The sequence below is a fragment of the Myotis myotis genome, unplaced genomic scaffold (assembly GCF_014108235.1).
Source record: "Myotis myotis isolate mMyoMyo1 unplaced genomic scaffold, mMyoMyo1.p scaffold_m19_p_7, whole genome shotgun sequence".
Taxonomy (NCBI): Eukaryota; Metazoa; Chordata; class Mammalia; order Chiroptera; family Vespertilionidae; genus Myotis; species Myotis myotis.
The window spans coordinates 12,438,743-12,454,507 of record NW_023416379.1 but is presented as its reverse complement, the minus strand read 5'-3'; the positions used below and the strand labels follow the sequence as shown (position 1 = coordinate 12,454,507).

General features: G+C 38.4%; 1 protein-coding gene across 3 annotated transcripts in view; it reads left to right on the top strand.

The window, feature by feature from the left end:
- The window catches only part of CEP85L (centrosomal protein 85 like), an 86,032-nt gene that overhangs the window by 16,830 nt on the left and 53,437 nt on the right, over positions 1–15,765 (top strand). For all 3 annotated transcript variants that reach the window (XM_036316208.1, XM_036316207.1, XM_036316209.1), the window contains exon 3: positions 12,631–13,418. In XM_036316208.1, coding sequence (XP_036172101.1) covers positions 12,631–13,418 — 788 coding nt within the window. The remainder of the gene's footprint in view (positions 1–12,630; positions 13,419–15,765) is intronic.

The following is a 15,765-nucleotide window of genomic DNA, read 5'->3' as shown; positions in this document are numbered from 1 at the left end:
TTGTTCATGAGGTGTCAAGTTCCAGGTCGGTAGGAAATAGATCTGTGACATGAGGCTGGATGCATCTGCAAGCCTACCAAATTGTAACATAAGCCACATCAGCAGATCACCAGTTTCTCTTAGGTTTTTCTTTGCCAAGACCTGAAGGCCATGTAAATAGCTGTTGTTGCCACAGAAATGCGTTTGAGAGGGAGTTGTTTTTGAAGTATGTATGCAGCATATGTTGTGTAGGGCACAACCTATAGATGTAGTGCCAGAGTTGAGTTATTAAGGGAGAAGCAGAGGAAACCAGGAGTGGAGTATAGGACCCTGAGACCAAAAAAGAACTTAATTTTGCCTTAGGCTAGACTCTGAAGCCTTCTACCAGACAGTCTTTCTCTCCTGTATCACATGGCGCCAGAGAGGCAGGCTCTCAGGCAGTTCTTTATCTCATAACATCTGCGTTCTTAAATGTAGCTCCTAACTGTCTGTTTGGGCTAATTTTCAAGCATATTTATACGTGTTACTTAAAAAAGGTACAGATAGAGTTAAATATTTTTTGTTAATTTCCAACTGCTAATTTGTATTGGAGATAATTTTCTTATCTAATTAACCTCATTTATTTCAAATAGGAGGGACTGATAAAAATGGACTTCAATTTAATCATATCTTCATTAGTTGTTTCTACTAAGAAATAATAGGGCCATTGAATAATACAAATTTTGAGGTCATCATGTGAATATAGATCATAAAGGAAGAAAAGTTACCATTTAGTGCATTGTTTTTATCTTATGAAGAAACTAAGATCTTTTAAGATAAGGACTTGTCCAATCATTTATTTATTCACGTAGCCAGTATTTATTGAGTGTGTGTTAGGTGTCAGATACTATACTAGGCGTTAGAATTAAACAGACATTTTCCTTGTTCATTGGATATATAAAGTTGAGAAGACAGACAGGAAATCATCAAATATGTTGAACAGTGTAACAGGTGAAGTGCCAGGGTAGGTGACATACCTAAGCCCAGTAGATGAGGGGAAGGACCCTTGGCAGAAGTGATATTTCAGCCGAGGCCCCAAAAAGTAAGTTAGGACTGGCAGGGCCAAGGGGGGCGGGGAGGAGAGTAGTCTAGGCTGAGAGAACAGCGTGGCCAAAGGCTGGCAGGTGAAAGGACATGCTGAGCATGGGTCAGAGGAGAGTAAAACTGGGTGATGCCAGGAGACCACCTGTTGCAAGTAGGAGCCCATGGTGACTTGTTCATAAACAAGAAGCAGTGGGAAAGGAGAAAATGAGATGATTCAGGAGATATTGAGACAAAAACCATACATTCTTTTTTTTTTGAACTGCTTTATTCAGATGGAATTCACATACCATAAAATTCACCCATTTAAAGTGCACAGTTCAGTGGCTTTTAGTTTATTTGCGCAGTTGTCGCTGGTGTCAGTTTTCAGACATTTTCATTACCCCAAAATGGAAACCCTACTTCTCTTAGCCATCATCCACCAACACCACCTTCCCCTGAGTTCCAGGCAACCACTATTCTGCGAGACTTCATACAAGTTCCCCAGGCTCTCTCTCTTCTTTGCTTGTATATTACAGTGATTAGGTTTTATTAGTTTATTTTGCCAAATAGTTTCTTTAAAACAACCCATCTTAATGTAAAATATCCTCTTGTCCTCATTCTTTGTTTTTCTGTCTTTCCCCCCTTTTTTAACAGAAAATTTCAAACATAAAATAGTAGAAATAAGATAAGATGGTAATCCAAATGTACACAACATCAAATTTATACAATTACACATTATAGCACAAATCTTATTTCAGTTATTCTCTGCTTACCCTCATGTCCTCTTAACCTTTTAATTATAATAATAGTAACATTTATTGAGCACTTACCAGGTAAAAGGCATTATGATAAGAAGTTTACATGATTGTTGCAGTTAGATGTTAGGTACAATTATATACCGTATTATAGGTAAAGTAAGTGATACTTAGACCATTTTCTAACCTGTTATCCTTGTTTTATTTTATTAGTGGTCAGTTCATTGGTAAGTAAAATTATGTTTTTGAAAGTTTATAGTTTTGAAACTTCTATGACTTTGATGATGGATACTTCAATAACATGACTTCTGGATATTACAGTGGATTAGTTGGTTATTTGGCTTTCACTTAACAAAAATACTATAAATTTTTACAATATTATGTTTTTTATTTTATACATGATTTAAACTATTTTTCTTTATAGAAATCCTTCTGCAGTAAAATATAATTACTTTCATTTTACTTACTGATGAAAAATTAAGATTCAGCATGATGATAACCTATCTGGGAATATACTGCTGTTCAGGTAGTAGAGCTAAGATTCTTCAAGTCACTCCAAAGCTCTGCCCTTAGCCCTGCTAGGTTAGATATCTGTCCTCAGAAGGGAGATCCAGGAGGGGAGAAGCTCCTAGGGGTGTAGTGTAGGAGCATTTGGTAATATTAGATTGAGAAACAGGAGACCAGGATTCTATTTTGAGATTTGTACTTTGTCAAGTAATTTAACCTTTATGGACTTTAGTTCTTCATTTGCATATGGAATAGGTCAAAGGTTATGCACAGAATACTTTTTTTGCTTGTGAAATCAAGTAATTTCAAGGCAGTATTCAAAATAATTATGATTTACATTTTATTTCAAACCAGATAACCCTTTTCACTTGCCCTCTATTTCTACTTAATTTTTTGGTAGTCTACATTATTGCTTAAAATGAAATGAGCATTACAGCTCTCTTAAGTTTGCAGAAATTAAAATTGTTTGTTGGAGGTATATTTTGTCAGTTTATGGGCGTCGTTTTTACCTACAGTGTTATCCATCTATCCATTTATTTATTCATTCACTCATTTTTTATCTATCATTTTGTTTCTTGGCTGATAGAATATGAATGCTGTACCTGACCAGCTGAGCTGAATTTAGAGACCTGTGATGAGCCATGGGTTTAGGGAAGAGATAGTGACTCTACTTCCCTTCAGACTTGCAAATAATTTCTTGTCTGTTCAGTAATTAAGTAATAATTTTGTTTCTGAGAAAATTTGCATTTTCAAAAATCATATCCCATAATTTAAGAGATAGAGTTATAATTTGATTTGTAAAAATTGTTATAGAAGAGAGAAAATACTTATGGCTCTCTGCAAGTAAAATGCCTGATGATACTTAATCTTAAATTGAAATTAGTGGGAGATATCTAGAAAATGGGTACAACTTTATGAAATTTTAAGTTATTGAAGAAAAAAATATTTTAAGTTTTTGTGTAAATAAAAAGTGATCTTTTTTTACTGACCAGCTTTTCAAATGAGTTTATCTTTGAATTGTTGACCTCTTTAAGCTGTATCTCTCAGATTTTGCTTTAAGTAAGTTGCCAATAATCTTGGTGCAGATTAGAAATACCCTGTCTAATTTGCGGATGGTAGACTTCTGTAATTATTTTTAACAAGTACTTTTAACTTTTTGCTCATTTTTTTAATCTTAATAGAATTTGAAGAGGCTTAACAAAATGCAATTGAAAAAATATAAAATAGACAAGAAAACATAATAATAATTAGGCAGTAACACAATGAGAACTAAGATTTGCACAGAATTGCATACTGTTACTAATCATGTACAATGGCTAATAGGACATACATTTGGCTGTTGGGAAACAGAAGTTTCTATCTTTAAATATAAAGAATAAAAGCAAGCAGTTCAAGAAAGCACACTTTTTATAATATTAATACCTGGCATATAGTTTTCCTAATGTTCTTAACCATTATTTTTGTATGATTTATTTTTTCCAATCATTCTCAGACTCTGCAGATACAATAACGCCAAAATAGGACCTAATTTTTACGTGTATCTTTTGTAAACATTTAGTTGGATTAAAAAAATTATTCGGACAATTTTGTTTTTTTCAGTGAATTTTCACTTACCGTAATGATTATCTTTTAAAAAATCATGTATACTTTTTCTGCTTTTCTCATTTTTTTTTCATTTTTCTTGCCTTCTTTGGATTGACTCTTTTCTTCATGTCATTTTTCTAGTCTATTAGAAATTATAAACTCTACCTATCTTTTAAAAATATAGCTTTATTGAGATATAATTCACATATCACACAGTTCACTCACTTAAAGTATACAACTTAATGCTTTTTAATATGTTCTCAGAATTGTGAAACTATTACAACAATACTGTTTTAGAACATTTTTAGCCTCCCTAAAAGAAATCCATTAGTTGTCACTCTCTATCTTTCCCTCTAGCCCTAAGTAACCACTACTTTTTCTGTCTCCATATATTTCTTTGTTCTGGTCATCCTATATAATAAAAGCCTAATTTGCAAATCGACCGAATGGCGGAATGACCATTCGCTGTGACGTGCACTGACCACCAGGGGACAGACGCTCCAATGCAGGAGCTGCCCCCAGCTGCAGGCCCCAGGCCAGCCAAGGTGGGTGCCAGCGGGGGCCCCCCGATTGCCCGCTGGTCACCCTGCAGAGGGAGGTGACTGGCGGCGGTGGTGGGGGGCGGGGCCAGTGAGTGGGCGGCACCTCCAAGGCAGGTGCCAGCTGGGGGGCCCATCCGATTGCCCCATCAGTCACCCCACAGATCGGCCCTGATTGCCGGCCAGGCCTAGGGACCCTACCTGTGCATGAATTTCATGCACCGGGCCTCTATAATAATAAAAGCATGATATGCTAATTAGACCAGACATCCTTCCGGATGACCCTCTGAACGAAGCTGGGGTGCGAGGAAAGCCTGGGTTCTGGTGCCTGCCGGCGGCCAGCGGGAAGCCTAGATCCCTGGTGCCTGCCGGTGGCCGGAGGAAAGCCCAGGTCCCAGGTGCCAGAGGGAAGCTGGTGCCAGCAGCCAGGGGAAGGAATTCCTACTCTTGCCATATACTATATTCTGTTGTTTATCTGTTCATCAGTTAATGGACATTTGGATTGTTTTGACTTTTGGCTATCAGGAATAAAGCCCCTTTAAATATGGTTTTATTTCTCTTGGGTTTATACCCAGGAGTGGAATTGCTGGGTCATATGGTACTAACTCCATGTTTAACCATTTTGAGGAGCTGCCAACCTGTTTCCTAAGCAGGGACACCATTTTACATTTCCTCCAGCATTGTATGAACAGTTCAGTTTCTCCATATCCTTACCAACACATTACCTTTCATTTTGATGATAGCCTTCCTAGTGGGTGTGGTGTGGTGTCTCATTGTGGTTTTAATTTGCATTTCCCTGATGACCAAATGATACCGAGCATCTTTTCTTATGCTTTAATAGGCCATTTGTGTATCTTTGGATAAATGCCTATTCAGATCCTGCACCCATTTTTACATTGGGTCATTTGTATTTTTATTATTGAGTTGTAGAAGTTATTTATATAATTTAGATACAAGTCCCTATTAGATACATGATTTACAAACATTTCTTCCATTCTATGAGTTCCCTTTTTACTTTCTTGCTGGTCTCATTTGCAACAAAAATTTAAAACATTTTGATGATGTCTAATTTTTTTCTCTTGTTACTTGGGATTTTGGTGCTGTAGCAAAGAAACCACTGCCTGACATGAAGACTTGCACCTATGGTTCCTTCTGCAAAGTTTATATTTAGGCCGTGATTCATTTTGAGTTAATACATGTGGATGGGAAAAAGTAGGAATCCAACTTGATTATTTTTTCTGGTGGTAGTACAACTATACTAGCTCTACCTATTTTTTTAGTTGTTACTGTAGAGGTTATAATATGCATCCCTAATTTGGCTATCTATAATGGTGGTTAGAATCTCTTTCCTTCTCTCACAAAGACTTTTAAACCCTGGAATGCTGATCCACCCTTGTTTTGAGTCGTATATTGCAATTGTCAAATATTTTGTTTTGTTTTTTAAACCTACAAATTTGGTATTGTTTTTATTGACTTATGCAATCATTGTCCTTAGTTTTTTAAATTTAATTGTAATTTTACTCAAAAAATTCATTCCTTTTTATAATTCAGGGCTTCTTCTTCTTGAAAGAAACTGAGATTTTAGTAGTTCTTTTAGTGAGTCTCTTGGTGATAAGCTCCATTTTTGCTTAGCTGAAAATATATTTTGCCCTCAATCTTGAAAGATAGCACACATTTCCAAACAATTCTTGGGTGCCAGTTATTCACTCTAACCCTTTGAAGGTATTATTTCACTGTGCTCTGGATTCCATTATTGCAGTTGAGCATTTGGCTGTCATTCTGAGAGTTCTTTTATGAATAGCCTGCCTTTTCTCTGGCTCACTTCTCGTTGTCTGGTGTTTTGTAGTTTCCTTATGATAAACCAGTCCTGCTCTGCAGCTGCATGTGTAACAGCGAAATTGTAAACCCTTAGGCGTAGAACTGTATTCATATTGTTATTGTGAATATGTTTGCATCATTTTTTCTGCCTAGCACAGTACCTTGCAGATAATACATTCCTCAGAGAGTCTTTGGTTGATTATCGTTAAGATTCTGTAGATAGCCCTTTTCCTACCAGAGTGTAGTTTAGAATGTGCTAAAATATATACCTAAAAATATAGTGAATGCTTAGAAATGTCCATTTGGGGTTTTTTTTGTTTGTTTTTAAAGAAGAATGAGGTTACATGTAGCATTAAAAAATTGTTTTTCCCTCATATGATTGTGACAATAGTAGAGGAGGAAAAAAGTATCATGGTGTTGTATAAAATTGAATTACTGACTTTGGGTTAGAGTTAACATTTTTGTTTAAAAATATGAAATATAGTATTTACTATCGACTGATAAATACATTAAGCTGTTACATTTAAAATCAGAATACTTTAGATACAGGTTTGTATAGTTTCCTGATTACTTTTTCTCTTGACTGTAAAGACTCATGATTTATTGTTAAACTATAGGTCTGGAGGGTGCGGTCTTATTCCTTTTTACTTTAAGGAGGATAGAGCAGAGAAATAGACTCTCCCTAAAAAGAGAGATGATATAATCAGTGTATTTATCCATTGCCAGGCATGAATAACATGTGAGTAAAGCAGGAGGCTGGGATTTTCTTCAGAATTTAGAATATGTTATCCTACATGTAATGAACTTGCATTGTCAGATTACAGCAGTGTCCTCTTAGAGTTTCCCTCACAAACTGGAATCTGTCTGAGACCATTAGCTCTTCTGTGCTCTGTGACTGTTATAAACCTTGCCTCTGGCTTTTAAAAGAACTGCCCTCTGCTGGTTTCAGATTTCATTGTTGTAATTTACATGTGGGCTAGATGTTATTGTAATAATTTGCATTTGGGATTTGTGGCCTCAATTAGATTGTATAATAAAAGCACATTAGGAATTGCATTGCATCTACCTCCAATTGACGGTGTTTTATTGGGCCAAGATAACATTTTTAAAGTGTCAAAATTGTTAAAATTAGTGTTTTCTGGACTCATCTCTGTCTAAGATATAACGGTCCTTTTTCAGATACTCATCCTGCCAAATTTTTAATTCCTTGTTCATTAATTCATGTTGTGTGTGTACATGTGTATTCATGTGCATATGTATGTGAACGGCCTAAGCTTTAATCCTTAATTTTGACAGTAATGAATTCTGAATGTCACAGGAAATCAGATTTTACACTAGAACTCAGATGTTGGTGATGGTTGAACTTAGGATATTACACTTGACGGCTTCAGAACTGGAATTAGACCCAGGTGCAGTAATGTTGTAGTGACTAGAGCAGCAGAGTCCCTTATTAAAAGTGTTACTTCCTGGGCCCCCTCTCTACTTTAGCTGAATCACAGTCTCTTGGAGTAGGCTCTACATGCCAGGTAACTTGGTTTGTATGCTCAAGTTTGAATTTTTAGGGTGGGGGCAGAAGAGGGTCCTAATATATAGTGACAGAAGACTTGACTCTGGGCGGTGGACACACGGTGAAATATACAAATCTTGTAACATAGAAACCCACACCCGAAACCTATATGTTCCTGTTAACCAATGTCAGCACCCCAATAAATTTAATAAATTTTAAAAAGTTTTAATTATTTTCAGATTTGTAGAAGTAAATATTAGCCTGATGTGGAATTGTGTTTTGTTTTTTTTTTATTACCAATTGTTGATTTTCCCTGCAGGTGGGAAATAATGAGCCATCAAAGAGAGACAAGAAAGTAGCACATTATCAGATATAAGTAGCTGCAAAGACTGGTGATCACTGCTCTCAGAGGTTTCAGCTGTGACATGGAAAGTGAGCCAGTCAGTCACCTGATATATTATTCATACTTTAGAACAGTGTTCTTTGAGATATTTCAAACTCTTTGAGGTCACAAAACAGAACATCTTTGCAGAAGTTTGACTAAACGGTAATGCTCTTGAAAAGAAATTATAACAAGACTTTGTATAAAGTAAAATTGGGAAGCACTGATCTGTTACACTATACAGGGGTTACCTTTGTTAAGTTTTGGGTGTATGCTTTCAGGCCGTTTCTCTGCTCATGAATAAGTAAAATTGTGTTTATATATATTCACTTATATGTTGCATGTATATATAGATTGCCCTTCTTCTTCCAAAAGCTATAACAATTTATGTTCTCATCATTGAAGGAACATTTCTTGTTTGGTGACTTGCTTACTGATTTCTTTTGCCTATTTTAAAATTTGGTTGTGGTTATTTTTATTTGTTTGTTTAGTTCTTTGTGTAGTCTAGACATTTAGCCTTTGGTCTGTTACATTGAAAATAACATTTACTTTTAGCTTTTCAAAGGTGTCATACATCTTGCTTTGTGCCAGTTCTTTTTCGGAGTCTTTCATGTGTACTCTTTTATTGAGTCCTCACTGATGAAGTGACTGTTATGCAAGGAGGTTAAATAACTGGTTGGAACACACATGGCTACTAAGTGGTAGAGCCAGGATTTCAATGTAAAAACACTTATTTCAAAACATTCCACTATATCTTTACGTAAGAGGCTGCATGATTTTAATATAAATATTTAGGAATATAACATCTAATCTAATAATAGACAAAAAGGGTAATTAACCGTACCTCCGCTACGCTTCCCATCGGCTAATCAGTGAGATATGCAAATTAACACATTGTATGTGGGAAACGTATTTATACGTTTTACGTTGACTGTAGTAGTAGAGTGTGAGACACGTGTTAATACGTTTTTTATAGACTAGCGGTAGAATGCGGGTAATGTATAAATACGTAAACTAAAGTTATCGTAATTTTACTGAACGTTGCCATTTGCGCAAAAAATTAGCAAAAATGGCCCACGCCACCTGTTAGCGCGCGATAAAAACTACCTGCAAACAATGTGTTAACTGCCAACAAAGATGGCGGCTGGCAGCCATGCAGCTGAAGTGAGCAGGAGGTTTGCTTGCTCCAGTGATGGAGGAAGCCAAGGTTCCCCGCCTGCCGCAGCCCAGCTCTGAGCTCTGGAAGCAACAATGTTTCAGTTATAGAAGCTAAACAAACCCCAGGTACCTGCTTTCAGCCAGCTGCAGCCTCAGAGCTGGGAGCGCCAGTGAAGGCAACAGAGTTTCAATTATAGAAGGTAAATAAATCCCAGAAAAAAAGAAAAAAAGAAAAAAAGGAGAGACTGGGAGCTTCAGTCGCAGGCCAGCCTGAAAACGGCCCTCAGCCCCTCTCCCAGACTGGCCAGGCACCCCAGTGGGACCCCCACCCTAAAGGGGTGTGGACAGCCTGAAAACAGCCATCATCCCCTCATCCAGGCTGGCCAGGCACCCCAGTGGGGACCCCCACTCTGAAGGGGGTATGACCAGCTACAAACAGCCATCAGCCCCTCACCCCGGCTGGCCAGGCATCCAAGCGGGACCCCCACCCTGATCCGGGACACCCTTCAGAACAAACCAGCCGGCCCCCACCCATGCACCAGGCCTCTATCCTATATAGTAAAAGGGTAATATGCAAACTGACCCTAACAGCAGAAAGACTGGGAATGACTGGTCACCATGACACACACTGACCACCAGGGGGCAGATGCTCAATGCAGGAGCTGCCCTCTGGTGGTCAGTGCGCTCCCACATGGGGGGAGCTCTGCTCAGCCACAAGCCAGGCTGATGGCTGCCAGTACAGCGGTGGTGGTGGGAGTCTCTCCTGCCTCCTCAGCAGCGCTAAGGATGTACGACTATAGCTTAGGTCTGCTCCCCGCTGGCAAGTGGACATCCCCCAAGGGTTGCCGGGCTGCCAGAGGGATGTCTGATTGCCAGCTTAGGCCCAATCACCCAGGGAGCGGGCCTACACCAGCAGGTGGTCATCCCCTGAGGGTTCCCAGACTTCGAGAGGGCACAGGCCAGGCTGAGGGACACCCCCCCGCCCCCCGTGCACAAATTTTTGTGCACCGGGCCTCTAGTTAACATATAAATATGATAAATAGATGTAATCCTATATAATAAAAGGCCAATATGCAAATTGTCCCCTCGACCAGGAGTTTGATCAGGGGGTGGGGCCAGTCGGTCAACCTCCTACATCCCCTCCCCCTGGCCAGCCCAACCTGATCAGCACAGATTGGGGTGGGCCAGGCTGGCTGAACCCTACCTGTGCACGAATTCATGCACTGGGCCTCTAGTACTATAATATCTTAATACTCTGGGAACATTTTTGCCCTATTTCTATTTAGAACTGACCTTCAGTAGCATATTCCCCTTTATTTTCTTCTTCTACTCATTTCATATAGCCTGTTACTCTCCCTCTTGCCAATCATTTAGCTTTAGTCCATTCTCAGCCCGGCTACCAGTCACTCATTCCTTTGTTTGGAAACTTGCAGTGCTATCACATTTCTTGCTGAGTGAAGGCCAGGCTCTTTCCTTTGAGAGCCTTTGAAGACCTGTACAACTCTGCTCCACCTTTACCTTTCAAGAATTGTCTAGAGCAACTTTTCTTGACGCTTACTCCATACTGCAGATAAATGGGATCATTTGTTTTCCTTCTTTTCGAACCACATTCTCTGGCTTCCTACTTGGATCAATTCGTATTTCTAATCAGCAGAAGCAGCTGACTGTCTGATTGAGCAGCAGATGAGGAGTTTATGTAATGGTATTTGTTACCTCACAGAATTTGGGGGGAGAGCTGGAGAACCAGGGTTAAGGTTAAGCCTGCAGGTAATATGCCCCAAATCACCTCTGAGAACTGTCCCTCTCCTGTGCCACCAAGTGCTGAAGGAAACCACCACTGCTGCCCACCTGCTGCCACCTCTGGGCTGGCACTTGGCTTGCCACCTCTGCTGCCGCCACTGTGGAAGCTGTGCCTCTGCCCTTGCCTGTGCCAGCCCAAAACGGCAGCTCCACAGAGTCAGCCCTTTTTCTCATGTGACTCTCTCCAAACTGAAATCCTGTGCGCATGCTTCCGAAGGTCTGCATCATAGTTGCAGGGCATATGTTGGTAATTTGAGGTCTAAAATTTATTTCGGGTGGTTAGGCTTACAAGGTATGAATTTTCTTGAATTCAAAAGATTCTGCAGAAGCTGATGAGAGAAGCTTGAATATGATAAATGCCCACTATAATATTTTTGCTTATATTCCTCCATCATAATATTTTCCCTCTTCATCTCCAGGTTAATAAATTCCATGCAAAAACCTACTGGAATTTCATTTTTGAATTAGCCTGTTTGGTTCTTTATCTGAATTTTCTTATGAATTTTTCAACATTTCTTTCCCCATTACTTAATTTCTTTAAAACAATGTAAGAGCTCAGAAGTAATATTTAAATATATTCTAGTATGAATCAAACAGTTATGGAAAAATATAGACTAAATTGTGAAAGTTGCTCTTTACCAATCACCTCCTCTATCCCCACACTTCAAATTGCTATCCCCTTTATAGATATCCTCTGTTAAAAGTTATAATTTTTGCTTTTAATTTGGCAAGTATGATGATTATTTGGCACTTGATGGTAAGTAAGTTCATTGAGTATAGAGGCACTTATTCATTCTTTGGGCTTACATAGAGCCTACTAAAACTGTTCCTGTGTGTAGAATAATGCTATGTCAAGGCCCACCTACGACAGTAGCTGTGTAATCATTTTGGAAGTGAACGTGCAGGGAAAGATAGGAACCTAAGTATACTCCAAACAAGAGTTCTAATTTGGGAAATAAATCATTGATGATGCCACTAGGGAAGACTGGGACCATAAGAACTATTCAGTATGTGCAGATACATTGTTGGAACCCTTTCCGATTATTTTCTGATATTGCCAGAATTCCTTTACCCATATTTCTGATTTGAATTAGAGTTCAGGGGAAGCACTAAAATGCTTAGATTTGGCACACATTTCCACAGTATAGGAAAAATGATGAAAAATACAATTTTCTGATAGAGTTGTGTCTGAGTTGTCAGTGCTGGATTATGAGTAAGACCTGTCAGTGGGGAAGATGCATTTTTCTTTTAAAGGCACAACACTTAGATTAAATGGGATGAATATAACATATCTCAGTAGATGGTAAATGGGCATACATTTTGTTATGAATCCATTTTTAGAAAATAATGTTTGAAGGCTTGATCTGTTTCAGATAAACTTAAAGGAATAATAATAGTAATAATAATTACTCCCTTGTTTTGATAAAGTGCTTCTAAAAAAGTGCTGGGAACCTTGTGCAGAGTTTTGTTTTGGGCTTTAGCACTTTGCCTCTTTTTTCCTGTCAATTACACTAATTTGAAATTCTTTTCTCTTTCCAGATCACTCAACTTCAAGTGGCACATTAACTTTTAAGTCTAGTCGATCATTGGTTGCTCTTCCTACTGCCCATGTCATGCCATCTCACTCCAGCGCTTCTGTTTCCAAACACAGGGAGTCATTGACATCAGATGGCTCAAAATGGACTACAAGCCTCCTGCAAACATTGGGAAGCCACAGTAAGGGGGAGCAGGACTCTTCACTAGACATGAAGGACTTCCGGCCCCTCCGGAAATGGTCATCTTTATCCAAACTCACTGCCCCCGATAACTGCAGTCAGGGTGCTGCTGCACACACTGAGGAGTCGAGGAGTGGTCTGGAAAAGACAGGGAGAGGCAAGGCTTTGACATCACAGCCAAGGACGATTGGGCCCAGCTGCTTACATGATAGCATGGAGATGCTTAAGCTAGAGGACAAGGAAATAAATAAAAAACGATCATCAACTCTGGACTGTAAATATAAATTTGAGAGCTGTAGCAAAGAGGATTTTAGAGCTGCTTCTTCCACTCTTAGGAGACAGGCCTTGGATATGACATATAGTGCCTTACCTGAAAGCAAGCCCAATATGACAAGTTCAGAGGCTTTTGAACCTCCAAAATATTTAATGCTTGGTCAGCAGGCAGTAGGTGGAGTTCCCATTCAGCCTTCTGTGAGGACACAGATGTGGCTGACAGAGCAGTTGCGGACAAACCCTTTGGAAGGCAGAAGTACGGAAGACTCCTACAGTTTAGCTCCGTGGCAACAGCAGCAAATTGAAGAGTTTCCACAAGAAAGTGAAACACCAATGCAGGTAAGGCTCAAAATCTAGCATGTGCTTCCCTCCAGTGGAGGCTGTGAGTACAGTAACAGCACATGTACAGTAAGCAATGGCAGTGTGTCCATGGGCTTATTGTTTAGCTTTTTCTTTTGCCTGAAAGTAAAGTAAGCTAAGATGCTGTCAATGCCCAAACGATTGCATTGATAGACAAAACTTAGAAAATATTTGAGGCTGATTAATATGAAAAACTTGGTCTTTACTTTCCTTCTCATTTGTGCAATGGACATAAAAACACAGAAAACATCAATTCTAGAAAAACTTGAAACAGAAACATAGGCTCTGGCTTGTTATCATAGAACATTAATTTTGGGAATATGAGGTCTTGGATTTTGTTTCTGTTCTGTCAAAATTCAGAACCTAGATGATTTAAGGTCCCTGGGCCTCAGTTTTTCTTTCTTTCTTTTAATTGAGATATAATTGACATATCAGTTTCAGGTGTACAGCATAAGGATTTTATATATTTATATATTGCAAAATGATCACCACAGTAAGTGTAGTTGAGTTTACATCTGTCAGCATATATAGTTACAAATGATGTTTTCCTGTGATGAGAACTTTTAAGATTTACAGCCTTAGCAGCTTTCAAACTTATAATGTGGGCCTCTAGCCCCTCGCCTCGGAACCACCTCCAATCTATTCTCTGTATCCATGAGTTCTTTTTTTTTAAGATTCTACATATAAGTGAGATCATATGGTATTTGTCTTTGTCTGACTTATTTCATTGAGCATAATGCCCTCTAAGATTCAGCCATGCTGTCACAGATGGCAAGGTTTTATTCTTAGTTATGGCTGAAAAATATTTTGTGTATAGGGCAGGGCAAAAATAGGTTTATAGTTGTTTGTATGAAAAATAATATAAAAATTAATAAATAATACAAGAATAAACTATGTTTTGCATACTCACAGCTGTAACCTACTTTTGCCCCCCACCGTATGTACCACATTTTCTTGAGCTATTCATCTTCTGATGGTTGCCTCCATCTCTTAGCTATTGAAAATAATGCTTCATTGAAAATGGGCATGTACATATCTTTTCAGATTCGTGCCCCCCCCCTTTGGATAAGTCCCCAGAAGGGAAATTGCTGGATCATATGGTAGTTCTATTTTTAATTTTTTGAGGAACCTCCATACTGTTTTCCATGGTGAGTGCACCAATTTACATGCTCACCAGCAGTGCACAGGGGTTTTCTGTCTCTACATGCTTGTTAACTCTTAATCTCTTGTCTTTTTTATAATAGCCATTCTGAAGGTGTGAGGTGATACCTCATTGTGGTTTTGATTTGCATTTCCATGATGATTAGTGATATTGAGCACCTTTTCATATAAACAAAGTAATTCTAACAAAACTGCAAAATTTCCCTAGAGCAATTTTTAAAAATTATTATTTATTCCTGGTACTAATAAAAATGTTAAAGATTAAAAGAATATATTCTATGAAAGAAAAAGATCACTTAACCTAAGAACCTCACAAATCTGTCTACAACCCCAAACATACATAGCTTAACGTGCTGCATTCACGGGAGAACCCTTAACACATCCCACGTGCCGCCTTTACTATTGGGTTGGACCCTAGTTCTTAAAATCTTGATTATGTATATTTAAAGCACATAATTAGACAGAAGCATCATTGTGATATCTGAATTACAAGTCATAAAAGAGCAATTTAACCAGATTTATTTGTGATTTATCAATTCAAGTGACTGAAAGATAGAATCACCTAATTTTAAAAATACTATATTTTAGTTCTCAAATGCTTGTTATAGCAGTCATTTCTCCAGTTGGTCTTTGCACAGAATTGTAGTTGTCCAGAGAGGCTGAGTATTCCACTCCAACCTGAAGTGGGGGCGATAGAAGGGTAACTGAGAATATTGGTTGAATTTAAAGGTTAAGTATTAATTCATTCCTTCTTTCATTCTGCTTAGATGAATGAATCTCTACCATAAACAAAGTTTTCCCCAACCTAACAGTGCTGCATCTTGAAGGTGTATTGTGGAGCAAAACTTATTTTTAAACCTTCCCAGCACGTGGTAGAGGAAGAACGCTATTAAGCGGCAAAATTTGCACGCACCCTGGAAAGTTCTACTTTTTTCTTAACCCTATTTGGGATTATCTCTATAGTGCTTTAAAGTTTTGGAGTAGGAAGATGAAACTAGGTAAAGAAAACTCAGACACTTCAATTGCAATGTTTAAATGATCACTTCTTGTCTAATTCCCTTCTTGGACTATTACAGAAAAAAATTCTTTAAAAAATGTATTTTTATTGATTTCAGAGAGGAAGGGAGAGGGAGAGAGATAGAAACATCAATGATGAGTGAGAATC